The sequence below is a fragment of the Stenella coeruleoalba genome (assembly GCF_951394435.1).
Source record: "Stenella coeruleoalba genome assembly, chromosome: 14".
NCBI lineage: Eukaryota > Metazoa > Chordata > Mammalia > Artiodactyla > Delphinidae > Stenella > Stenella coeruleoalba.
Genome location: NC_137160.1, coordinates 33,048,363 through 33,074,026, shown reverse-complemented (window position 1 = coordinate 33,074,026; position 25,664 = coordinate 33,048,363). Strand labels below are relative to the sequence as shown.

General features: G+C 36.8%; 1 protein-coding gene across 3 annotated transcripts in view; it reads left to right on the top strand.

Moving 5' to 3' along the window:
- Window positions 1-783: 783 nt before the first annotated feature.
- PIK3C3 (phosphatidylinositol 3-kinase catalytic subunit type 3) overlaps window positions 784-25,664 on the top strand; it is a 156,757-nt gene continuing 131,876 nt past the window's right edge. The window contains exons 1-4 of one of the 3 annotated variants that reach the window (XM_079942248.1): window positions 784-1,051; window positions 4,044-4,232; window positions 9,418-9,561; window positions 15,323-15,452. In XM_079942248.1, the coding sequence (XP_079798374.1) occupies window positions 984-1,051; window positions 4,044-4,232; window positions 9,418-9,561; window positions 15,323-15,452 (531 nt within the window). In that variant the 5' untranslated portion in view covers window positions 784-983. The remainder of the gene's footprint in view (window positions 1,052-4,043; window positions 4,233-9,417; window positions 9,562-15,322; window positions 15,453-25,664) is intronic. The other 2 variants (XM_079942247.1, XM_079942249.1) reach the window with 2 other exon arrangements.

The following is a 25,664-nucleotide window of genomic DNA, read 5'->3' as shown; positions in this document are numbered from 1 at the left end:
TTTTCTTCTCCCCTAATTATAGTAATTTATATATACTCTAGCAATGTCCCTCTTACAATGTGGCACCTAAAAATAAACACATAGAAAACAGAGAATTTATTGAATATCACCAATAATAATGAATAGGAATTATTAAACGCAACAATGTATTAGGCACCAAGAGGCACACTATTCTTGCCAAGAGTTTTGGATCTAGTTGGAAATGCACATTACAATTTTACATACTATTAAATATAAAAATAAACATTGTAGGAGTTTAGAGGTCAGAAATCTGAGTCCTAGAGCTGTTACTGGATGTTTCTAGGTTCTAACAAGGGTTAGGTCTTCAAAGATATATTGGGTCTGAATACACCCTGTGTAAACAAGCACCCAAGTACTTTGATTAAAGTAGACTATATATTTGTAAGTCCTTCCTCCACTCTTTATAACGGAAAGAGGAAATCTTTGCTTGAGATAGCAAATACATGATTAAATCTACACGTTTTGGAAGGGGCCCTGAAATTTAAACTTGTTAAAACTCTAATTCCTGTGATTGTTCCCTGGTTAACCAACCTCCAGCCAGTGAAAGTTGTGATAATTCTTTTTGAACTGCATTTCCTTTTGGACTGATTTTAGAAATAGCTCAGGCTCAAAAGACAGTTTCTTATTTTCTTTAAAAAACAACAACAAAAAACAAACAAGAAACAAACCACCGCTAACACTGGAAGAACACAGGAAGTCTGGTAGGTAATCAAATAGGCGGCGTTCCCGGAATTCTATTTACACTCAAGAAGATGGTGGGCTCCCTTTGCACATGCGCAAAGAACGCTTGGAGGGGCGGGCAGTTCCGCTGCGTGGGGTCGCGCTCCCGGCCGGGATTGGCGGAGCCAGGGCTGAGAGGCGGAACCGGAAGAGCCTGTGTTGTGCGGCTCTGCAAATTCAGTGCCGGAGTCGTTCCAGCTTCCAGTTTTCAGCATTTGGTGTAGCTCTTGGCCGGCGGTGTCATGGGGGAAGCGGAGAAGTTTCACTACATCTACAGTTGTGACCTGGACATCAACGTGCAGCTTAAAATGTAAGAGAATTTGGGGACCGGGACTGGGATTGCTGAGCTTCAGGGGCGGGGAGGCAGGGGCCTATGGGTTGGGGAGAGAAGATGCTTATTAGCTTGATGGTCGGCCTGCGGACGGCCCGGAAGGCTGAAGCCAGGGAAACAGAGGTGAACGGGAGTTTGGAGAGGGGCCGTGTGCGCGGACTGAGGACGTGGTCTCAGTGAGCAGGACAGCTGTAGGAATAAATTCGTAAGTCCCACAGGGTTTATTTTGAAGAAAGCGTTTTGCTGTTCACTGCAACCTTTTGTGGGATTATTACTGCCTCGTCTTACAGACAAAGAAATTAAGTCTTGGTTAAATCGTCGTCCTGCCGTTAATAATTGGAAGATCTTACTTTAAAACGGGGCTGGAAGGTGGAATAGAGACTGAAGAAATTATGAAGAGGTAGATACAGGCAGATAAGGTAGCTGAGCACATGGAGGTAGTACTAAAAACACGAGAGGTGATAGAGGATTAGGTTGAGTCTTACGACAGTCTGGCATTGCTTAGCCAGGGAAGTTGGGAGTCAGTCAAAGATGAGGAGGGCTCCAGGTGTAAAGGGACTAGAATATATAAGAGAGCCTTGCAGGAAAATCTTGGGATACCACAGTTGAAGTAAAGGTCCAGGGCATGACATCTTGAGATGAGAATAATGGAACTGAGATGGGGAACAGGTAGCACCAAGTTGGAAATTATGTCCATTGGCAGTCTCATAGATGTATTTTCATATGTGAAAACTATTATAAATTATCACAGATTATTAATCCCAACATCATTCATCATATGTTTTAATCAGTATTCAACAAATGTGCCTCAGACATAGGGCTACATACCTGTAGTAAATACATTTTCTGAGTCATTAGACGCTCCTTTGAATGATTGTTTCCAGAAGTTACTTACTTCAGACTCTGACAAGTCCTTTACTGTTCATTTCGTGGTGGTAAGAATAATATGCCAAACTGTACCTTTGTATAATACTTTACACACCCATTTAAAGTAATTTTACAGCATACACCAGTAGATGTTTATACAGGACCTGTATTGCCATCATCTGGTAAAGGACTTTCCTTCAGTCTTATTCCTCTCAGTATTTCTTGGACATATGAATGTTTTTTTTTTTTTTGAAACATTTGAACATTAAAAGGAAAGAAGAAAATTTTTTTTAAAAATTTGTCCATTATTAACAGACACACATTGAGTATTTTGAGGAAAAGATAAAGCATAAATTAGAAGTTTGGCAAAATTCAGTACAAACCACCTTTTAGCGTCTGAGACTAGTTTTGGGGAGGGCAGGAAGTATCAGTTTAGAATCATATAGGCAGAGAATAGTAAATTTTAAAATTCTGTTTATTTTCCCCAGGCCGTTTCATCTGTGTCTGTGGTTTTAATAAAACTTGCACTTTGATGTCTCTTTTCTTAGTGCCATAGTTGAATATCAAACTGCCCACAAGACATGGTCACTTTGGATGTCCCAAAGCACTTCAAAAGCAGCTTGTCCAAAATGGAGCACATCATTAGCATGCCCTCTAACTCTTATCTTCTCTCACCCTATTTTGGTGATTGTTAGCATCATTCATTGATTTTGGTTAAGACAGGAAAGGAGTCATACGGATTCACACAGACAGCCCCTCTCACCTTCTCTGTTTAATCCTTTACAAGTTGTCTTGAATCTACCTGCTCAGTATCTTTGATCCATGCCCCCTTTAAACCCCATTGCCCTAGCCTTAGTCTACCCTTTTCCTTTTAATTTTGATTGAAAGTCTTCCAACTGATCTTGCTTTCAGTCCCACCTATCCATTACTTTCTTATACTCCTGCCAAAGTATTATAAACACAAATCTGATTATATTTCTCTCAATTCAAATTGTTCAGTTAACAGGTTTTTGAATTTTCATTTTGCGTGAGGCACTGTACTGAATTTGATGGCTACTTGGCTTCATTGCCCCCCCTACACTTCATTCTCATCTCTAGCTTCTTCTCCACATGAGCTTTATGCTTTAGCTATACCAACCTGTAGTTCGTCAGACACACTATCTTGCCTTTTTTCAGTTGTATATGCTGTTCTTTTATTCTGGGATGACTCTCTGCCTCTGGCTCTCATCTTTCATATATTGTTCAGGCTCATTTCAGGCATCTATCTGGGTTACGAGCCCTACCTCCAAGCCACGTTAGGTGCTCCTGAGACTTTCTGATATATCTTTTGGTAATGGGAAGAACATTGGCTTTGGCTTCCTCTGTCCTGGTTTTTATTCTCAGCTCTGTTACTTACTTTGTGATCTTGGATAATAAGCTTGGTCTCTGAGTCTGCTTCATGTTTTATAACATGGTAATATGGTGAAAAGTAAGTAAGAAAGTCTCTATAAAATGCCTGGCACAATATATGATGTAATCTTGATTTCCAAGTAATGTTCCTACCTCTTTTATAATTTTATGCATATCTTTTACTACTTAAAACACTGTATTTCTTAATTTAAAGAACTGATTAGATATCTACATAGTAAAAAAAAAATGAAAGCATAAAAAAATATGCATTAAAAGTAAGTTTTCTCCCTAGAGCAAGGACTTAATATTTTCCTGTAACACTGTATTGTTTATCTTGTCTTTCATTTCTGGACTTCTGTGCTTAGTACAGTAAATGTTGTTGAAAGACTACAGGAATAAGTGGTCAACTTGAAGTTAATAAAATGAAACTAATGCTTGGAAAGCTGGTAACATCTAGAAGGTAGACACAAGAGTTGATGACAGGGTTTAAAATTAAGAAGCCTAAAATAAAGAAATATGTTGATGAAGTTAGGAATGATCTTAGGCATGTTAGTATTTTAGGAGACCTTTAGTAAATGAAAAAATGACTTTAATTTCATCTATAGGAAAATGTTCAGGTAGCATAAGGTTACTGTGACATAACCATAAGCTCTTAGTATTTGTTGTGTTTGTCTTTTAAAAATGTGTCTAAACATTATTGCTTTTATGCTTTCAGAGGAAGTTTGGAAGGGAAGAGAGAACAAAAGAGTTATAAAGCTGTTCTAGAAGACCCAATGTTGAAGTTTTCAGGACTGTACCAAGAAACATGTTCTGACCTCTATGTTACTTGCCAAGTTTTTGCAGAAGGGAAGCCTCTGGCCTTGCCAGTGAGAACATCCTACAAAGCATTTAGTACGAGATGGAAGTAAGTTATTTTCTTGAATATGGTGGGTTCCAGACTATTCTCCCATTTGTTTATAGATGTTGAAAGTATTATTTGGGATTACAGAGGAATTAAATTCTTTATTTAATACCTATAAGCAGTGATCGAATAGTTTAAAGTAGGAACCTACTCAGATAAAGTAGGTGGAAGTGAATTTATTTGCCTAATTGAGGTGGAAGTGAATTTATGTTTGTATTGAGTATATTGACATATTTTTATGAGAACTTGACTGATTCACAAAATGACCCAAACCAAAAACACGTCTCTAAATTTGCTCCCATTCTACGCCCTTGAACACAGAAACACTTTTGGATAGTCTGAGAATGTTGTCTAAGCTGATGTTTGGAACTCAGATCTTTAGAGAGAGATATGTTGTCATCTGTTTGGATCAGTTGTTTATGTTAAATGTGAAACTAACTTTTTTTTTAAGTTTATTAAGCATGCTGCATTAGCAAGCCATTGTTGGAATTCGAGGTAAATGTAATGAACATGAAGTTCCCGTTTATCCAGGATAGTATTGTAGGTCCTTAATATAATCTCTTGACACTTCTTATTTGATAGATTGTGTGGTGTAGTTTTAATGTTTGATTCGTGAGTATTATTCAGTACCGTGGTAGGCTTGGTACAGGATACACAGGTTGTGTGCCTCTCAGTGAAGGAGTTTATGCCCACAGTATTCATGGAGGACAGGATGTGGCCACATGGACTCCCAGGCGGTACTGTTGAGGATACAACCCTTTGTTTACCAAGTGTGGCCCAGCAGACTGGGAAAAGTTTTGTGGAGAGATCAGAAGCCTAAGCTCTGATGATCTGGCTACACTGAAACCAACTGTTTTAATGGTGTAATTTCTTTAGTAGTCTTTTTGTGGCTAGATATATATACACACGAGTATATGTATGTATTTGTACTTATTATTCTGGAAAATTTCAAACCTGTAAAAGTAGAGAGAATAATATAATGAACTTCCAGGGCTCCCTCACCTACCTTCAGTAATTACTTACTCAGGCCAATCTTGTTTCAGCTATACCCAATGTTATTTTGAAGCAAATTCCAAATATTATATCATCTTAAATATTTCTTTATGTCTGTAACATAGCTACATATCATCATTACACCTAAAACAACCCACCAAAACTCCTATAATTGTATCAGAGATTCTTAAACTGGAATCAGGAAATCTACAAAACCCTGAAATTGTATGCAGAATTTTTTTGTGTCTTGCGCATTTTTACGGGGACAGAGCTCAAAGCTTTTATTAGACTTTTTGAGGTGGCTTGTGACCCCCCCCAAAAGATTTAGAACCACAAATTTAGGTCTAGGAAGTCAACATTTATGGAGAATTCCACTTTTCTTGGGGGAAATTGTATGGTGGTTTTGTTCCATGCCTTGGCAATAAAAGAGATTAGAGCAAAAGCAAATTCCCAGTTATAGGGAGATGAACATCTTTCTCCTCTTCCTCCCATTTACCAGCTCCTCTCTGCATTGTTTATGTATTTTCAAGGATATAAAAACTTTCATATTTGCTCTCTCAAGGTTTGAGGTTTTTAGTTTATATATTTTTTTAATTGTGAAACTAACAAAGTACTCTAAAATAATTAGAATGGCTTTATTTTTTAATTAAAAGGTTTAAAACAGCTGTGTAGAAGATAGATTGAGAAAATACCTTACGTTGGGTAAATATATGAGGATAGGTTTTTATCTTTTTTTAAAATTAATTAATTTATTTATTTTTGGCTGCATTGGGTCTTCGTTTCTGTGTGTGGGCTTTCTCTAGTTGTGGTTAGCAGGGCTACTCTTCGTTGTGGTGCACGGGCTTCTCATTGTGGTAGCTTCTCTTATTGCGGAGCACAGGCTCTAGGCACGCGGGCTTCAGTAGTTGTGGCTCGCGGGCTCTAGAGCGCAGGCTCAGTAGTTGTGGTGCACAGACTTATTTGCTCCACGGTATGTGGGATCTCCCTGGACCAGTGCTCGAACCCATGTCCCCTGCATTAGCAGGTGGATTCTTAATCACTGCACCACCAGGGAAGTCCCTATCTTCTTTTAAATATACTCTTTGGGCTTAAGGGGGAAACATTTGCAGATTTTGTACATCCTGCTCTTTAGTATTTAAGAGTTGAAGTTTTTACCAATTCATCAAAACAAAAATAGCACTTCTAAAATAAATAAGGGCAAACTTTATACAGCCCTTATTTTCTATAAGCACTGACTTAAAAGAAGATTCTGTAGACTGGGGGGGGGGGAATAAATTATACCACAAAAGGATCTCTTGCTATCTTAATTTTTGCACTTCAGAAAGTATTTTGGGGTAGTATGAGATTCCAAGTTGTCTAAATCTATTTCTGAGTTTCTGATAGTGAGTTGTGAGAGTTCAAATAATGAGAAGCTCATCCAAAATTCATCCGAATCTCTTCTACCATATTCTATTCTATCCTGTCCTATAATAAGAGAGCCCATGAGGAGGAAACCTATACTTTCTTTAGTTACACTTAGGGTAAAATTATCATCTTTAGGTGTGAAATACTGCAAATTTTTAAGTTATATATATGAATATTATTCTGCAGGCAAGTGGTTTAATTTTTTTTTTAATTTATATTTTGTCTTGTCACGTGGAGGATTTGAAATGGCTTTAGACATAGACTATCTAATATAATTTTAAAGTTAGAAAGTTAGGATTTAGGAGTGCATTAATCACACTAGAGAATTAGTACACTGGTGTATGGGTGTGGGGTACGTGGTGGGAAGTCATACCATCCAGAATCAAGCTTTAGAATCCTGGAATATTTTGAAAGTTGCCAGGTGAATTTAAGCCTAATTAGAGTTGGGGCATGAAAAAGGGATGATTCATGGGAAGGGAGAGAACAAAATGGTGTTCAAAATACACAGTTCTTTGATATCTGACCAGATCTTTTCATAATTTCTAGAATATCTTGAGTAGTTTTCAAACTATTTTTTAGCTGCAGATTCATTTTCTTCAAAAGAAATCTTCTGCAGAAGCCCAGTATGTAAAACAGGTAAAGTGTTTTTGCTTTAATTTAAAGAGGTATGGGGGTCAGGTGTTGGATGGCAAACGGTTTGAGGCAAATGATTGCTTGCTCTCATGTATTCTCCTAGTCAAAGGACAGAATATAAGGATGAGTATTTTCACAGCTCATTTTGGATATTGTTACTGACTTTTCTCTTTAACTTTAGCCTGTGTTAACTAATCTTTGTGGTTTGTTCATTGGCATAAGGTTACACTGCTTAGTATTTACCTTTTTATTCTGGCCTACCATGTGAATAGTAATTAAATAAATTCATTTAGTTTCTTAAGCTTGTCTGTAGGGGAGAAAGGCTTTTTAAACATGTATTTTATTTCTTTAAGAACTTCATAGAATAAAAGGATTTAATGATGTTTAGAGTCTCCTTTAAATCGAAAGCCATCTCTAATTTTCCTGTAGGTCCTTGAATTTATATGGTGGATGTAAATGTTTTGTTCTTTAATAAGTTTGTGAAATTCTGTTCAGTTTCTTACTGATGCAGGTGTATTTGACCTAGACTGGGATATGCCCTTTGAGAATAATTTTTAGTAAACAGAGAGAAGCAGTTCTGTGTGTCTGCTGGGTATTACTTTGTGTGTTGTTTGCATAGTTTTCTTTTGGGATTTTAAAAGCCATCTGTTGTTTAAGGAAGTTGAGATGATCAGATAAATCCAGTGTTAAGTTTGAATGCAGAAGAAAATTTGCAGAGGTGAATAGAGAGTAAAAAAAATGGGAGAACTGTGCTGTCATTACTGTTAGTAAGAACAAACATTCCTTAGTGAAATCATATGTAAAAATATGCTTTGAAAGCATTAAAAAAATAGCTAAGCATTATTGGTATTTATGAAATAACTTGAGTGGAAGAAAAATCTCATGTAAAAAGTTGTCACATATCTGTCCAGAGCAGTCTAGTAACTTCATGTTACAAAGTTAGTGGATGGTCTCCTTTGATCTCTTTAAACTTTTGTTTTTTTTCTGCTTTATTGAGATACTGATGTATATTATAGGACCATGTTATACCTAGCAGCATTTTGAGTATAATATGAGTAATTCTGATTTCTTTCTTTTCTTAATAAAAAACTGTTCTGGAGAGTGCTTACAGAAAAAAAAAAAATCACAGTTTAGTTCTAAAACAACTTTGGTTCTAATAGGTTTATGTGTTTTCCCAGATTTTTATTAGCTATTATTATATTCTTTGTGTCTTAGTGATATCGTCTGTTTCTCTTTTCTTCATTGAAGTATAGTTGATTTACAGTATTGTGTTGGTTTCAGGTATATAGCAAAGGGATTCTGTTATACATATATATGTATATATCTTTTTTCTTATTCTTTTCCATTGTATTTTATTACAAGATATTGATTATAGTTCCCTATGCTATACAGTAAATCCTTGATGTCTGAGTTTCTTGATTAAAGAATTTACCAGTGTTATTTTTCATGAGCTTTGTTTTTCAAAATATTTTTTTTCATGTGTTCTATAGGTATATCTTGGAGATATTGCAGGTTCAGGTCTAGATCACCACAATAAAGCGAGTATTGCAATAAAGCAATTTTTTTGGTTTTCCAATGCATATGAAAGTTATCTTTATACTGTAGTCTATTAGGTGTGCAATAGCATTGTGTCTAAACACAGTGTTCATACCTTAATTAAAAATTACTTTATTGCTAAAAAATTCTATCATCTGAGCCTTCAGCGAGTCATAGTAGTAACATCTAACATCAAAGATCACTTACAACAGATCACCATAAAAAATATATTAATAATGAAAACGTTTGAAATATTGAAAGAATTACCAAAATGGGATAGAGAGACACAAAATGAGCAAAAGCTGTTGGAAAAATGGTACCCATAGACTTGTTAGATGCAGAGTTGCCATAAACCTCAATTTGTAAAAAATGCAATATCTGCAAAGCCCAATAAAGTGAAGTGAAATAAAATGCAGATATGCCTGTATTTAAAATTGAAGTTGCGTAGAGCAAAATTGAGGTAAGTGCCACGTTATTTTTTGTACTACTAACTTAATCTTTTGACATTTTCTCTGGACAAACCTTCTTGTATGGTTTGTTAACTTAAAAGAAAGTTATACACATATGTTTATGTTGACTTTCTTTCCTTAGCTTTATGTTTTTGTTGACTTTATTTCCATAGCTGGAATGAATGGCTAAAACTGCCTGTGAAATACCCTGACCTGCCCAGGAATGCACAAGTGGCCCTGACTATATGGGATGTGTATGGACCAGGAAAGGCAGTGCCTGTGGGAGGAACAACAGTTTCACTGTTTGGAAAATACGGGTAAGCGTTTTCTTTTCCTATGGAAATGTTGTTGCTTTCTGGCCCTTTTCTTTCTTGACCTTAATAGTTTATGCCCAGTCTGGTTCTCTGTGCTAGGAAGTGAAACCTATTGGATACATATTGGATACATATGATTCTGTAGTACTTGAGGCTGAAGTTGACACATATTTCCTTCAGGAGATGCAGATAGATTAATTAAAAAACACAGTTTGTATTTCTCTACTGTTAATGATTGGTAATGTGAATTCTATTAGGAAATAGTCATTGGAAACTAGAACCTTATTTTTAGGAAAAAAAGCCTATTTGTCATATACTGTAACTGCTTTGTTATAGGGTTTTTCTGCTTTGTCATAATAGTGACAAAAAGGACAATAAACAGGGTTTAAAAAGTACTAAAGCACTAATTTGCTGTAATGGTAATGATTATAATAGGAAAGTTAATTTTGTTTTTAAAAATTTACAGATAATAGAAGTTAATTGTAAAACAAAAACAAAAACATGATAGTCCTTTAGGGTGTTTTTTCTCTATCCCTTTTCTCCTGAGCAGAGAGATCACTCTTCATCTTAAGAAAATTGTTGACATTCTATTCTTTCTATGTTTATTAATTGGAACTTTTCTCTAAAAAACTTGGTCTTTCATCATATATTGAGTTACCTTGGTATACAGTTCATATAGGAAAGGCAGATTAATGTTTAATTTTTTTTCCCCTTTAACAATTTTAAGAATGAATTGGTTGGTGCCTTGGTAACCTTGAAAGTGACGATTGATGGTTTTTTGGTTTTTTGTTCTTAAGTTTCATCATGAACTTTTAAACAGTTTTGAAATGTTTCAATCCATTGTTCTTTTTATTCTTTATAATTCTTAAAAATTCCAATTTTTGGTCAGTAGGAGCCCCTTCAAGTTGATCCCATGTTCTTTTGACAGTATAGCACACCAGTAGTCATTGGTAGCTTCTTTACTTTCTGGAGACAAGCTATTCCAGGCTCATTGGGAAATTTCCTGCCCCAGACCTGGACTCTCTGAAAGAAGTCCTAGTTCCTTTAGGTATCAAATGGTAGAGACCATAATCTAGGTATTATCAAACTTCTTAATTTTTGCCCATTTTAAAATTGAAAAATATTATCTCCTAAATTAATTTTCACATCATTAAATATGAGTGAAGATGATTGTATTGTGATATTTCCCTTTACATTTGTGTTTCTGTTTCTGTGAATTGCTTTTTCATATCCTTTGCCCATTTTTTAAAATTGAGGTATAATTCACATACCATAAAATTCTTTGTCTTTTTTTTTGAGTTGTCATTTTTCTTATTAATTTGTAAGGGGTCTTTGTAGATTAGTGAAATTAGCCCTTTGTGTGTTACATGTTACAGATATTGTTTTTCCTATTTGACATTTTCTTTTGAATTATATATTTGTTTGTTGCTTATTTACTTGCAGCTCATGAATCTTAAATTATGATGTTGAATTTATCAGTTTTTTATAAACCAGTGGGGGTTAGGAAGGCAGGTAGAACTAGATTGTCTGGGTTTAAAACCTGGTTCTTTTGCTTATTATCTGTGTACCCTTGGGCAAGTTATTTAATCTCTTTATGCCTCAGTTTCCTTATCTGTAAAATGAGATATTAGTATTTACCTCACAGAGTAGTTGATGATGATAAATTACTAAAGACATGTAATGAGCTTAATAAGTGCTCAGTAAATATTAGCTGTCATTATTTCTGAACTATTCTTGTTAGTTTTGAATACTATTAATTATAAAATGTTTTAATATTAGAGACGGATAATCTTCCTCATTCGTAGTCCTTTCAGAATTTCTCTGGATAGTCTCTATATTTTATCAGATAAATATTAATATTATTTCCTCAGTTAAAAAAAAAAGCTCATTCTTATTTTGTTGGGAAACTGTATTGAATTATATATGTGAATTACAGAGAGAATTGATATCCTTATAATATTGAATTTTTCTGTTCAGGATAGGATGTCTCAGAAAAGCTTCAACTCATGAATAAAATGTAGATGTAATTTCATTGAGAATAGCTTGATTGCTTAGTAATGTGTAGGTATTTTACTTTAATGTATCTATTAAAGAAACATTTATTATTGAAATCCATGCAGGAACAATAATTTAGACATAGTCTGAGACATCGTGGCCTCCAGTTTTAAATATGTTTTTTGATAAAATGGCAGGTTATAGTAGAATGGACATATTACAAAATCAGTATGTTTCTTTTCTGGAATGTTTGTACCTTTTTACTTTCTCTACCAGGGTGGAATTTGCTTGCCATATAGAAAAAAAATGCACAACAGATTATTACTCTTACTATAGTCTTAGTGGTTAAATCTTCTTGAGAAACAGCCAGATAGACCTCTTGGTTTTTCTTCCTGGCCTCTTCATTAGTGGTTTACCTTCTGAAATAACAGCGGGAGTTTCCCTCATGAAAACACCTCTTTTAACACTCATATATCGATACATTTTCATTGACCTTAGGATGTAGTTTCAGGAGACAATCTGACTAGACTATAGGTGTGAGACAATAGAAATTTCCATAGAAGTACAGTGAAATGACCTGCCTACAGCCAAATCAATTCTCAGATTGACATTTGTGACATGGTTTTACTTGGCCTTTGACAAGTTTTTATAAAGTACGTGAAATCAGTAGTAATCATTGTGTGTACGTGTATGTATAATAACTCATGTTAGATCACCTACTGTTCCCTCTAGGCTGATGCTTATAGTGACCTGCACCTCAGAAAAAGGAAATCTGAGAAGCCCTATGAAATTAAAATAACTCCTTTTTCTCTCTGTGTCCTGGGGCCTTCCCTTGAAGGCTAACTGGGATGCAGTGGAGACAAGCCGAGGCATTCCCTCGCAAGATACTGGACTTCCTGTGCACCTTTGGATTGTGGAAGAATATGATATTCAGGATGTTCCAGGTGCTATAGCAGAGTGCAGACATCCACTTGTACTGCTGGGTCACAGCAGCTTCTCTGCATGGTGTTGCTGACATTCATGCTGAGAAAGTAGCATGAGTCTTCTGTGTGATCTCAGGAGGAAGCCTGTGCAAATTTTTTTCCACCTACCATTAAAAATCATGTCATGTGCCACCACAGTTCTCATGACTTAGGGAAATGCTGCTTTAGACCTTCATTTCCTCAAATGTTTCTTAGGCAATGAAATATCACCAGTTGTACCGCACCTTGTTCCTTAAATAGTCCTGGTATGGACTTATTAGCTATTTAAAAGTGGTCCTCAAAGTGTGTAATAGCTGTGTTATAGTATCGGGAGTCCTGTGACTACCAACTCTTGCTGTTTGCTAATACCTGTTTTGTATTCTTGAGTCAGTGTGAAGCAGTGCTTCTTGGAGGATAGTGTAGTTAATCTAAAGACAGATGTGTTAGGATATGGCTGGAGTAACTAATTGTCCTCATTTTGAAAGTCTAGCTTGTGAGATTCCTAAGTAGCTAAAGAATTGATTGATCATTAGGTTAAATTGGCAAAGGATCATGCGCAAGCTGTATATTTCTCTTGCAGATGTTTTTTCCAAATGTGAATTCTGAAGTCAGGCCAGTTGTTGCTGTAGTGGTTTGGCACTGGGAGCTGGAGCATCTACAGCAGCTGTTGCTGGGGCCTCTGTTTGTGTCTGAGGGAGATCCTGCTGTACCGTTTTCTTTCTTGCCTGTTTGGCTTAATTTCCCAAATGGACTTGATGCTCTGAGCATCTTCTGGCTTGCCACCTGGAGGCTGTGTAACTCTCTGTAAAGGTTCCATTAGTGTCAAAAGAAAGTAATATGTTCACTTGATCATTTGAATCACTTGGCATCACCCCTACCTTCCATGTCCCCTTATCCTTAAATCTCTTCTCCAGATCCATCCCAAGGCACCTAAATTATTTAGTAAACTGGCTTCCTGCCAAATGTACTTATTTTTGATTTAGTTAAGTTCAGCCAAACTATTCACTTGGGGGCAAGGAAGTGGAGAGAAGGAAGGGAAGCTTTCTGCTGTTTCTGAAGGTATATTTAAGGATATTCATGGAAAGTGGTATTAGGACCTTACTGTACCCAGTTTCTTAGAGACTAAGGTCTGCTTTATGTTGAATGTCTCTCAGTTGAAAGGGAAAGAAAATGAACTTTATAAAGGCTTTTTAAATAATACCACTTTTTTTTTTATCTTTAACATGATAGATAAATATTGGGTGTATTGAGTCTTCACAACCAGTCAGTACATTTTGTGTTGGGCCTATAAAGTAAGCTTTTGCAAATATGGTTGCTGGATATTACCTGTTTATTTCCAAACTTAGACCTTAACATATTTGGTCCTTAATCTTATACTGCTCATCAGCTTGTAGCTGTCCTTTATAGTTTCCAATCTAAATGTTTATGGCATCATTACTTACATACATTACATAATATTCAGTGAAAATTCTCTTTATTACCTCAGGAAAATCTGCTAAGAAATTTTCCATTGGTCAGATCATGATAATAATGGTTTAAAAATTAATGTGAACCTTTTACAGTTAAGTACAGTGGTTTTAAAGATGGGAAAAGTGCATCACTATATCCATCGTGTACCTAATTAAAAAATTATTTAATATGGGAGTCTTTGGACTTGCCTACTCACCTGCACACACTTCTAGTCTTATTCTTTTCATTGCGATTGACAGCTTGGCCTTTCAGCTTTGGGAGGATGCTGTTTGAATAGACTTTATATTGTTTGAAAGGCCTTGTTAACACTTAAAAAAAGAAAACACACTAACAGAAGACTATCTCTAAACCTCTTCAAAGAAACAAAACTCAGAAACTTGACAGCGTATTTAAAAAGCATATTTGTCTAGAGCTTCTTTTATGAGTTTGTTCAGCCTTTACTGTGGGTCTTCATGGTAGCTTTTTGAAAGAAGCAGAAGCAGAAGCATGACAATCAGAGGTCATGTAGTCTTTTACTTTAAAGCAGGATCATCCAGCTCAGGCTGAATTTCAACAATATGTTAAATTTCTGACTTGTAGACATGGGTATTTTTTCTTACTGAATCCACTACTGTATTCCCTTTTAGACATCTTTCTTATGGAAAAGAAGATGGGAGAAAAATAAGCCTGTACCCAGTGAAAAGGAAAATAATAGCTAACATTTATCGAATACTTATTACGTGGTAGACACTATTCTAAGTACTTTTTACTTGTACTGGTTTATTTAATTTTTCTAACAACTCTGTGAGATACAGTTCCTCTTTATAATCTCATTTTATAGATGAGGAAACAGGCACAGAGAAGTTAAGTAACTTACCCAAAGTCTTGTAGGTAATAGGTGGCACAGCTGGGATCCAAACCTCGGCAGTTCAACTCCGCTGTCTACTATGCTGAATTGTCACTTAAAGTAGAAAGTTATATAATTATTTTAATTTGGTTTCAATCATTGTAAATGTGACATTCTTTCGCTGGGTAGAAATTTGGTTTCTGTTTCTAAGATCTCCACTGACGTGTTGAAGTGCATGTGGTCCATTACTGATGCTTCTCTGTTTCCAGTTTATCTTTAGAATCTCTGTAATAGTTCTAACTGCTTGGAGGAGAAAAGAATGGCACGTGAAAAACAGTGTTACATGGATTTTAGTTGCTTGGTTAATTGCTTTACAGCCCACTGGAGGCTTAAAGCTTGGCAAGAGAGACATGCATTTCCTTGGTAGAATTCTCTCTGTTTACGAATCTGAAATTTCCCATAATGAACTACATTAATTTAATTCTGTCCTGAACATTCTCTTTTTGCCTAGCATGTTTCGCCAAGGGATGCATGACTTGAAAGTCTGGCCTAACGTGGAAGCAGATGGATCAGAACCCACAAAAACTCCTGGCAGAACAAGCAGTACTCTCTCAGAAGATCAGATGAGCCGCCTTGCCAAGGTAAAAAAGAAGCTATTGGAACAGGTGGAAGGCTCTGAATGATGTCTTTTGTAGTATAAATTGACATTATGAATTCTGTCACATTACTTTTTAATTTAAATTTAATCTTTTAATAATAGTTTTATTGAAATATAATTCACATACCATAAAGTTCACCTTTGGAAAGTGTACAGTTTAATGGTTTTTTAGTGAATTCACAAAGTTGTACGATCATTACCACTATTTACTTTTAGACCATTTTTATCAAAAATATAACCATGTACTCATTAGCAGTCATTCCCCATTCCCTCCTTCCTCCAGCCCCTGTCAACCACTCATCCACTTTTTATCTCTGTAGATATTCCAATTCTGGACATTTCACGTAAAGAGAATCATAATACATGGCCTTTTGTGTCTGTAATTCCAACAGATTTGAAAATGTAGAGCTTTTGGTGATACCTTCAAGATGACCACCTACTTTTTTGGTAACATTGTCTTAAAGATGCAAGTGCTAGAGATTCTTATATTGTTTGAAAGTGAAAATTTCTTATATTAGCCTGTCTAAATTACCCTCACTCCACCCCACCTCTCTTTTTGTAAATTGACTGAGTTATTACCTCTTTTTTTCAAAATTGTGTTAATGAAGTGTTTTCATTTAATGTTTGTATTTCTAAGTTCAATTCTATTCTCAAATCACAGTAGTGTAACTTATGTTGTGAATATCTGTTCAAAAAGTACTATGTTAGATACTGTTTAAAGATGCTTTTACAATACTTTTATTAAGAGACTTTCTTTTAATTTTTACATGTAATTTTCCTTTGTGATCTTATTAGTTATGGATGACTCTATTACGTCTGGAGAAAGTTTTAATGCCAAGCACTTTACAACTTTTTTGTTTTAGATTCCATATATATATGTGTTAGCATACAGTATTTGTTTTTCTCTTTCTGACTTACTTCACTCTGTATGACAGACTCTAGGTCCATCCACTTCACTACAAATAACTCAATTTTGTTTCCTTTTATGGCTGAGTAATATTCCATTGTATATATGTGTCACGTCTTCTTTATCCATTCATCTGTCAGTGGACACTTAGGGTGCTCCCATGTCCTGGCTATTGTAAATAGCGTTTTAATGACCGTTGTGGAACATGACTCTTATTGAATTATGGTTTTCTCAGGGTATATGCCCAGTAGTGGGATTGCTGGGTCATATGGTAGTTCTGTTTTTAGTTTTCTAAGGAACCTCCATACTGTTCTCCATAGTGGCTGTATCAGTTTACATTCCCACCAACAGTGCAAGAGGGTTCCCTTTTCTCCACACTCTCTTCGGAATTTATTGTTCATAGATTTTTTTTTTTTTTTTTTTTGCGGTGCGCAGGCCTCTCACTGTTGTGGCCTCTCCCGTTGCGGGGCACAGGCTCCGGATGCACAGGCTCAGTGGCCATGGCTCATGGGCCCAGCTGCTCCACGGCATGTGGGATCTTCCCATACTGGGGCATGAACCTGTGTCCCCTGCATCGGCAGGCAGACTCGCAACCACTGTGCCACCAGGGAAGCCCCTGTTTCTAGATTTTTTGATGATGGCCATTCTGACTGGTGTGAGGTGATACCTCATTATAGTTTTGATTGCATTTCTCTGATGGTTAGTGATGATGAGCATCCTTTCATGTGTTTGTTGGCAGTCTGTATATCTTCTTTGGAGAAATGTCTATTTAGGTCTTCTGACCATTTTTGGATTGGGTTGTTTGTTTTTTGGATATTGAGCTGCATGAGCTGCTTGTAAGGTTTGGAGATTAATCCTTTGTCACTTGCTGCATTTGCAAATATTTTCTCCCATTCATAGTGTTGTCTTTTTGTCTTGTTTATGGTTTCTTTTGGTGTGCAAAAGCTTTGAAGTTTCATTAGGTCCCATTTGTTTATTTTTATTTCTATTTCTTTAGAAGGTGGGTCAAAAAGGATTTTGCTTTGATTTATGTCATGGAGTGTTCTGCTTGTGTTTTCCTCTAAGACTTTGATAGTTTCTGGCCTTACATTTAGGTCTTTAATCCATTTTGAGTTTATTTTTGTGTATGGTGTTAAGGAGTGTTCTAATTTCATTCTTTTAGATGTAGCTGTCATTTTCCTGGCACCACTTATTGAAGAGGCTGTCTTTTCTCCATTGTATTTTTTTTGCGTCCTTTATCAAAAATAAGGTGACCATATGTGTGTGGGTTTATCTCTGGACTTCCTATCCTGTTCTATTGATCTGTATTTCTGTTTTTCTGCCACTACAATACTGTCTTGATTACTGTAGCTTCATAGTATAGTCTGAAGTCACGGAGCCTGATTCCCCCAGCTGCGTTTTTCTTTCTCAAGATTGTTTGGGCTGTTCAGGGTCTTTTGTTTTTCAACACAAATTGTGAAATTTTTTGTTCTAGTTCTATGAAAAATGCCATTGGCAGTTTGATAGGTATTGCATTGAATCTGTAGATTGCTTTGGGTAATATAGTCATTTTCACAATGTTGATTCTTCCAATCCAAGAACATGGTATACCTCTCCATCTGTTTGTATCATCTTTAATTTCTTTCATCAGTGTCTTATAGTTTTCTGCATACAAATCTTTTGTCTCCTTAGGTAAGTTTATTCCTAGGTATTTTATTCTTTTTGTTGAAATAGTAAATGGGACTGTTTCCTCAATTTCGCTTTCAGAGTTTTCATCATTAGTGTGTAGGAATACAAGAGATTTCTGTGCATTAATTTTGTATCCTGCTACTTTACCAAATTCAGTGATTAGCTCTAGTAGTTTTCTGGTAGCATCTTTAGGATTCTCTATGTATAGTATCATGTCATCTGCAAACAGTGGCAGCTTTACTTCTTCTTTTCTGAGTTTCATTCCTTTTATTTCTTTTTCTAATCTGATTGCTGTGGCTAAAACTTCTAAAACTATGTTGAATAAGAGTGGTGAGAGTGGGCAGCCTTGTCTTGTTCAGGATTTTAGTGGAAATGGTTTCAGTTTTTCACCATTGAGAAGGATGTTGGCTGTGGGTTTGTCATATATGGCCTTTATTATGTTGAGGTAAGTTCCCTCTGTGCCTGCTTTCTGGAGAGTTTTTATCAAAAATGGGTGTTGAATTTAGTTGAAAGCTTTTTCTGCATCTATTGAGATTATCATATGGTTTTTATCCTTCAGGTTGTTAATGTGGTGTATCACATTGATTTGCATGTATTGAAGAATCCTTGCATTTCTGGGATAAACCCCACTTGATCATGGTGTATAATCCCTTTAATGTGCCTTTGGATTTTGTTTGCTCGTATTTTATTGAAGATTTTTGCATCGATGGTCATCAGTGATATTGGTCTGTACTTTTCTTTTTTTGTAATATCTTTGTCTGGTGTTGGTATCAGGGTGATGGTGGCTACCTAGAATGAGTTTGAGAGTGTTCCTCCCTCTGCTATATTTTGGAAGAGTTTGAGAAGAATAGGTGTTGGTTCTTCTCTAAATGTTTGATAGAATTCGCCTGTGAAGCCATCTGGTCCTTGGCCTTTGTTGGAAGATTTTTAACCACAGTTTCAATTTCAGTGCTTGTGTATAGTCTGTTTATATTTTCACTTTCTTCCTGGTTCAGTCTCAGAAGTTTGTGCGTTTCTAAGAATTTATCCATTGCTTCCAGGTTGTCCATTTTATTGGCATATAGTTACTTGTAGTAATCTCCCTTGATCCTTTGTGTTTCTGCAGTGTCAGTTGTTACTTCTCTTTTTCATTTCTAATTCTGTTGATCTGAGTCTTCTCCTTTTATTCTTGATGAGTCTGTCTAATGGTTAATCAATCTTGTTTATCTTCTCCAAAAACCAGCTTTTAGTTTTATTCATATTTTTTATAGTTTTCTTCATTTCTTTTTCATTTATTTCTGATCTGATCTTTATGATTTCTTTCCTTCTGCTAACTTTGGGGTTTTTTGTTCTTCTTTGTCTAATTGCTTTAGTTGTAAGATTAGGTTGTTTGAGGTTTTTCTTGCTTCTTGAGGTAGGATTGTAATGCTATAAACTTCCCTCTTAAAACTGCTTTTGCTGCATCCCGTAGGTTTTGGGCCATCATGTTTTCAGTCATTTGTTTCTAGGTATTTTTTGATTTCCTCAGTTATCTCTTGATTATTTAGTAGCATATTGTTTAGCCTCCATGTGTTTGTATTTTTACAGTTTTTTTCCTGTAATTGATATCTAGTCTCATAGCATTGTGTTTGGAAAAGGTACTTGATACAATTTCAATTTTCTTAAATTTACCAAGGCTTGATTTGTGACCGAAGATATGATCTATCCTGGAGAATGTTCCATGAGCACTGAGAAGAAAGAGTATTCTGTTGTTTTTGAATGGAATGTCCTATAAATGTCAATTAAGTCCATCTTGTTTAATGTATAATTTAAAGCTTGTGTTTCCTTATTTATTTTCATTTTGGATGATCTGTCCATTCGTGAAAGTTGGGTGTTAAATTCCCCTACTATGATTGTGTTACTGTCAATTTCCCCTTTTATGGCTGTTAGCATTTGCCTTATGTATTGAGGTGCTCCTATGTTGGGTGCATAAATATTTACAATTGTTACATCTTTGTCTTGGCTGGATCCCTTGATCATTATGTAGTGTCCTTCTTTGTCTCTTGTGGTAGTCTTTAAAGTCTATTTTGTCTGATACGAGAATTGTTACTCCAGCTTTTGATTTCCATTTGCATGGAATATTTTTCCATCCCCTCACTTTCAGTCTGTATGTGTCCCTTGGTCTGAAGTGGGTCTCTTGTAGACAGCATATGTATGGGTCTTGTTTTTGTATCTATTCAGCCAGTCTGTGTCTTTTGGTTGGAGCATTTAATCCATTTACATTTAAGGTAATTGTCAATATGTATGTTCCTATTACCATTTTCTTAATTGTTTTGGGTTTGTTATTGTAGGTCTTTTCCTTCTGTTGTGTTTCCTGCCTAGAGAAGTTCCTGTAGCATTTGTTGTAAAGCTGGTTTGGTGATGCTGAATTCACTTAGCTTTTGTTTGTCTGTGAATGTTTTAATGTCTCCATTGAATCTGAATGAGATCCTTGCTTGGTTGTAGGTTTTTTAATTTCATCACTTTAAATACGTCCTGCCACTCCTTCTGGCTTGCTGAGTTTCTGCTGAAAGATCAGCTCTTAACTTTATGGGGATTCCCTTGTATGTTTCTGTTGTTTTTTCCTTGCTGCCTTTAATTTTTTCTTTGTATTTAATTTTTGATAGTTTGATTAATATGTGTCTTGGCATGTTTCTCCTTGGATTTATCCTTTATGGAACTCTCTGTGCTTCCTAGACTTGATTGACTATTTCCTTTCCCATATTAGGGAAGTTTTCCACTATAATCTCTTCAAATATTTTCTCAGTCTCTTTTTTTTCCTCTTTTTCTTCTGGGACCCCTATATTTCGAATATTGTTGCATTTAATGTTTCCCAGAGGTCTCTGAGACTGTCCTCAATTCTTTTCAATCTTTCTTCTTTATTCTGCTCTGCAGTAGTTATTTCTACTATTTCACCTTCCAGGTCACTTATCTGTTCTTCTGCCTCAGTTACTCTGCTGTTGATTCCTTCTAGAGAATTTTAAATTTCATTTATTGTGTTGTTCATTATTGTTTGTTTGCTCTTTAGTTCTTTTAGTTCCTTGTTAAAACTTTCTTGTTTGTTCTGCATTGTATTTCCAAGATTTTGGATCATCTTTACTATCATTACTCTGAATTCTTTTTCAGGTAGACTGCCTCTTTCCTCTTCATTTATTTGGTCTGATGGATTTTTACCTTACTCCTTCATCTGCTGTGTGTTTCTCTGTCTTCTCAGTTTGTTTAACTTACTGTGTTTGGGGTCTTCTTTCGCAGGCTGCACGTTCTTAGTTCCCATCGTTTTTAGTGTCTGCCCCCAGTGGCTCTGGTTGGATCAGTGGATTGTGTATGCTTTCTGATGGAGGGGACTGGTACCTGTCTTCTGGTGGATGAGGCTGGATCTTGTCTTTCTGGCTGGCAGGACCGTGTCCGGTGGTGTGTTTTGTGGTGCCTGTGACCTTACTGTATTTTTAGGCAGCCACTCTCCTGATGGGTGGGGTTGTGTTCCTGTCTTGCTAGTTGTTTGGCGTAGGGTGTCCAGCACTGTAGCTTTCTGGTCATTGAGTGGAGCTGGGTGTTATCATTGAGATGGAGATCTCTGGGAGAGCTTTCGCTGTTTGACATTACGTGGAGCCGGGAAGTGTCTGGTGGACCAGTGTCCTGAACTCGGCTCTCCCGCCTCAGAGGCACAGGTCTAACACCCGGCCGGAGCACCAAGACCCTGTCAGCCACATGGTTTAGAAGAAAAGGGAGAAAAAAAAGAAAGAAAGAAAAAAATAAAATAAAGTTATTAAAATAAAAATAATTATTAAAAATAAAAAAAAGTAATTAAAAAAACAGTCAGAAATAACCTTAGGACAAATGGTAAAAGCAAAGTTATACAGACAAAAATCACACAAAGAAGCATACACATTCACACTCACAAAAGGAGAAAAGGGAAAAAAAAAATCTATATATTGAAATAGAAACAGGAAGTGAGCAACCAAATCAATAAACAAATCTACCAATGATAATAAACTCTAAATACTAAAACCAGAAACAAATTAGATGCAGAAAGCAAACCCCAAGTCTACAGTTGCTCCCAAAGTCTGCCGCCTCAATTTTGGGATGATTCAGTCTCTTTAGGTATTCCAGAGATGCAGGGTACATCAAGGTGATTGTGTAGATTTAATCCACTGCTCCTGAGGCTGCTGGGAGAAATTTCCCTTTCTTTTCTTTGTTCGCACAGCTCCTGGGGTTCAGCTTTGGATTTGGCCCTGCCTCTGCATGTAGGTCACCTGAGGACATCTGTTCTTCACTCAGGACGGAGTTAAAGGAGCAGCTGATTAGGGGGCTCTGTCTCACTCAGGCCTGGGGGGAGGGAGGAGTACGGAATGCGGGGCTAGCCTGCAGTGGCAGAGGCAGGCATGACTTTGCAACAGCCTGAGATGTGCCATGTATTCTTCCATGGAAGTTGTCCCTGGATCACAGGACCCTGGCAGTGGCGCCCTGCACAGGCTCCTGGGAGTGCAGGTGTGGATAGTGACCTGTGCTTGCACACAGTATTGTTGGTGGCTGCAGCAGCAGCCTTAGCGTCTCATTCCCGTCTCTGTTGTCTACGCTGATAGCTGCGGCTGGCGCCCATCTCTGGAGCTCGTTTAGTCAGTGCTCTGAATCCGCTATCCTCGTGCACCCCGAAACAGTGGTCTCTTGCCTCTTTGGCAGTTCCAGACTTTTTCCCGGACTCCCTCCCATCTAACTGTGGCGCACTAGCCCCCTTCAGGCTGTGTTCACGCAGCCAACCCCAGCCCTCTCCCTGGAATCTGACCTCGGAAGCTGGGGCCTCAGGTCCCAGCCCCCAACCGTCCAGGCAGGTGAGCAGACAAGCCTCTCAGGCTGGTGAGTGCTGGTCGGCACTGATCCTCTGTGCGGGAATCTCTCTGCTTTGCCCTCTGCATCCCTGTTGCTGCACTCTCCCCTGTGGCTCCGAAGCTTCCCCCCCCCCGCCACCCCCATCTCCACCAGTGAAGGGGCTTCCTAGTATGTGGAAACTTTTCCTCCTTCACAGCTCCCTCCCAGAGGTGCAGGTCCTGTCCCTATTCTTTTCTCTCTGTTTTTTCTTTTGCCCTACCCAAGTATGTGGGGAATTTCTTGCCTTTTGGGAAGTCTGAGGTCTTTTTCCAGCATTCAGTAGGTGTTCTGTAGGAGATGTTCCACATGTAGATGTATTTCTGATGTATTTGTGGGGAGGAAGATGATGTCCACATCTTACTCCTCTGCCATCTTGAAGGTCTCCAAGAATGAACGTTATAATTCATATAATAATGAAATTCTGAATTTGAGGGGGAATGGTCAGAGTCAAGAAATATAAAGCTATATAGTTGTGCAATTCATCCACCTAGGTTCTCTTATATTAAACAAATTATATAGGCTTCTATTCACATGTTCCTAATTTTTTCCCATTTATTTACTAAAAAATTTTTTTTTGCGGCACGTGGGCCTCTCACCATCACGGCCTCTACCATCGTGGAGCACAGGCTCCGGACACGCAGGCCCAGCGGCCATGGCCCACAGGCCCAGCCGCCCCGCGGCTTGCGGGATCCTCCCAGACCGGGGCATGAACCCGCGTCTTCTGCATCGGCAGGAAGACTCCCAACCACTGCGCCACCAGGGAAGCCCTCTCATTTAGTTTTGATGCAGATTTCAGAAATAATTTTTGTAACAACTGATTGACATTTTTCAAACAGCAGTAAATGCAGCATTGGAATTTGAAATGGACTTTTTAATGTAGCACAATGTTATAGTATACATTTATCTTTTGAATTTTATAGTAGGAGAAAAAGGTGTGACTTGATAATGATCAGCTTTTTTTATCGTTGCAACTATAACTCCTTAAAGAGTTGTTTGGGTTCATATTTATTCTTTTGATTATCATTGTACATTTGCAGCTCTCAAAATGATGAGTAAGCATATGCAGCGCTAAATGAGGTATTGGAAAGAAGCCTTCTTAACAGTTTTGTTAATGGGTAGCAATCATCAACAGTCTAAATTCTTTATATTGGAGAGGATGGGAAGTAAGGTCCTACTTTTTCAAGAGGTATGTATTAAAATTTATACACTGACTATTACCGAGGGTGGCTAATAGTTTTTAAGTGAGTATTTATGCATTTGTTTCTCAATCTTTAAAATGGGGATAAAAATTAATGAGAATAAGTCTTTCTTATGCAAATTGGAGATGAGCTCCTTTCAAAGTTCTTTTTCCCTAATAGAATTCTATTTCTTACTTCTGAGTGGAGTGGAGCCTTTGGAGGTTGCTGTGCTGTGACAGCTTGCATTAGTGTTTAACTCATGTTCCCCAGAGACTAAATGGAAACCATTAAAACCAATAATTACTCTTCTTAAGGGGAAAAAGGCATCATGTTTGTAGCATTTTTGAAGGAACTGCTCTCCCTTTGAAGGAAGCGTTTTTTAATTTTTTGGCACTTGGGCTAATATGTTTTATTCTTTTCTGTACAGCAGTTGGTCATGCTGTTTGAAGTTTCAGAACTGTTATATCCCTGCTGCTGTTGAAGTTGAATGTGTTTTATAAATGATGCTTTGGTTTGATGAAATTGGAAGCTTGGGCATTTGGAAGCACTTTTCAGTGGGAAGAGCACTGTAGTATGAGGCAGAGATTTGGCCATCCTACCAGCTCTGGGAAAATAATTTCTAAGCCTGTAAAATCAGAAGTTTAGAATGGATGATATTTGAGGTCCCATGTAGCTATTCACATTCTATGATTCTAAAAGTACTGCAATAGTAAATAATTGGGATTTTTTATTTACCTGGATTTTATAGTTACCACCTTAATAGAGAAACAACATGCAGTCATCAGTTGGCAATTATGGAATCGTTCATGACGTTCCTTTTCATCTGTAATACATAAGCCTAGAGTAAAGCATCGTTCAGGACCTGCCTAATGTGAATGATCTGGCTGTGCGCTTAGATTTTGTTTTTGTTGTTTTTCTTTTTTGGTTAGTGACTGCTTCTTAAATTTTTCAGACTGGCTTCCTTAGTATTTCCCTTGCCTTATACCAGAAAAAGTATACTTTGATATTTGTTGTGGTCTTAACTTATAAACTTACCAGAGAGAGTATACTTTGATACTTGGTATACTCTGAATTTAAAATGATACTTTGGTATTTGTTTGTTCCTTAAAATTATGCCACAGTAGCTCTCTCCCTCCTTTTCTCCTCCTCTCATTTTTCTGGTTCCACATTAAAAAGTTTGTTGAGTTAGATTGTCATTCTCTTCCTCAAAACATTTCGAAATTGTCTTTGGTACCGTATTACAATATTTTGAAATTGTTTTTGGTTCTTTAAAAACCTGGAAAAAAATGTCTATGCTATTGTTTCCATTTTCATATAAAAGGAACAGATATTTCATTTTCTCACACTGTCATTTTAAGAAAAGAAATGAGTATTCAAATAGATGAGGTTTAAGTGGTTAAAACTGAATGGTTTCTTTCTTGTTGTACTTTGATTTTTCCAGTGAATTTACTCTGTTTCTAATTGTTGAGAAAGGTGGCTTAAGAGTAAAAACGTGTATATTAATCTTAATAATAGCAGAGCATAGTTACCATGCATTGTACCCATGAGCCAAAATAAATAGCATAGTGATGATTTTCAA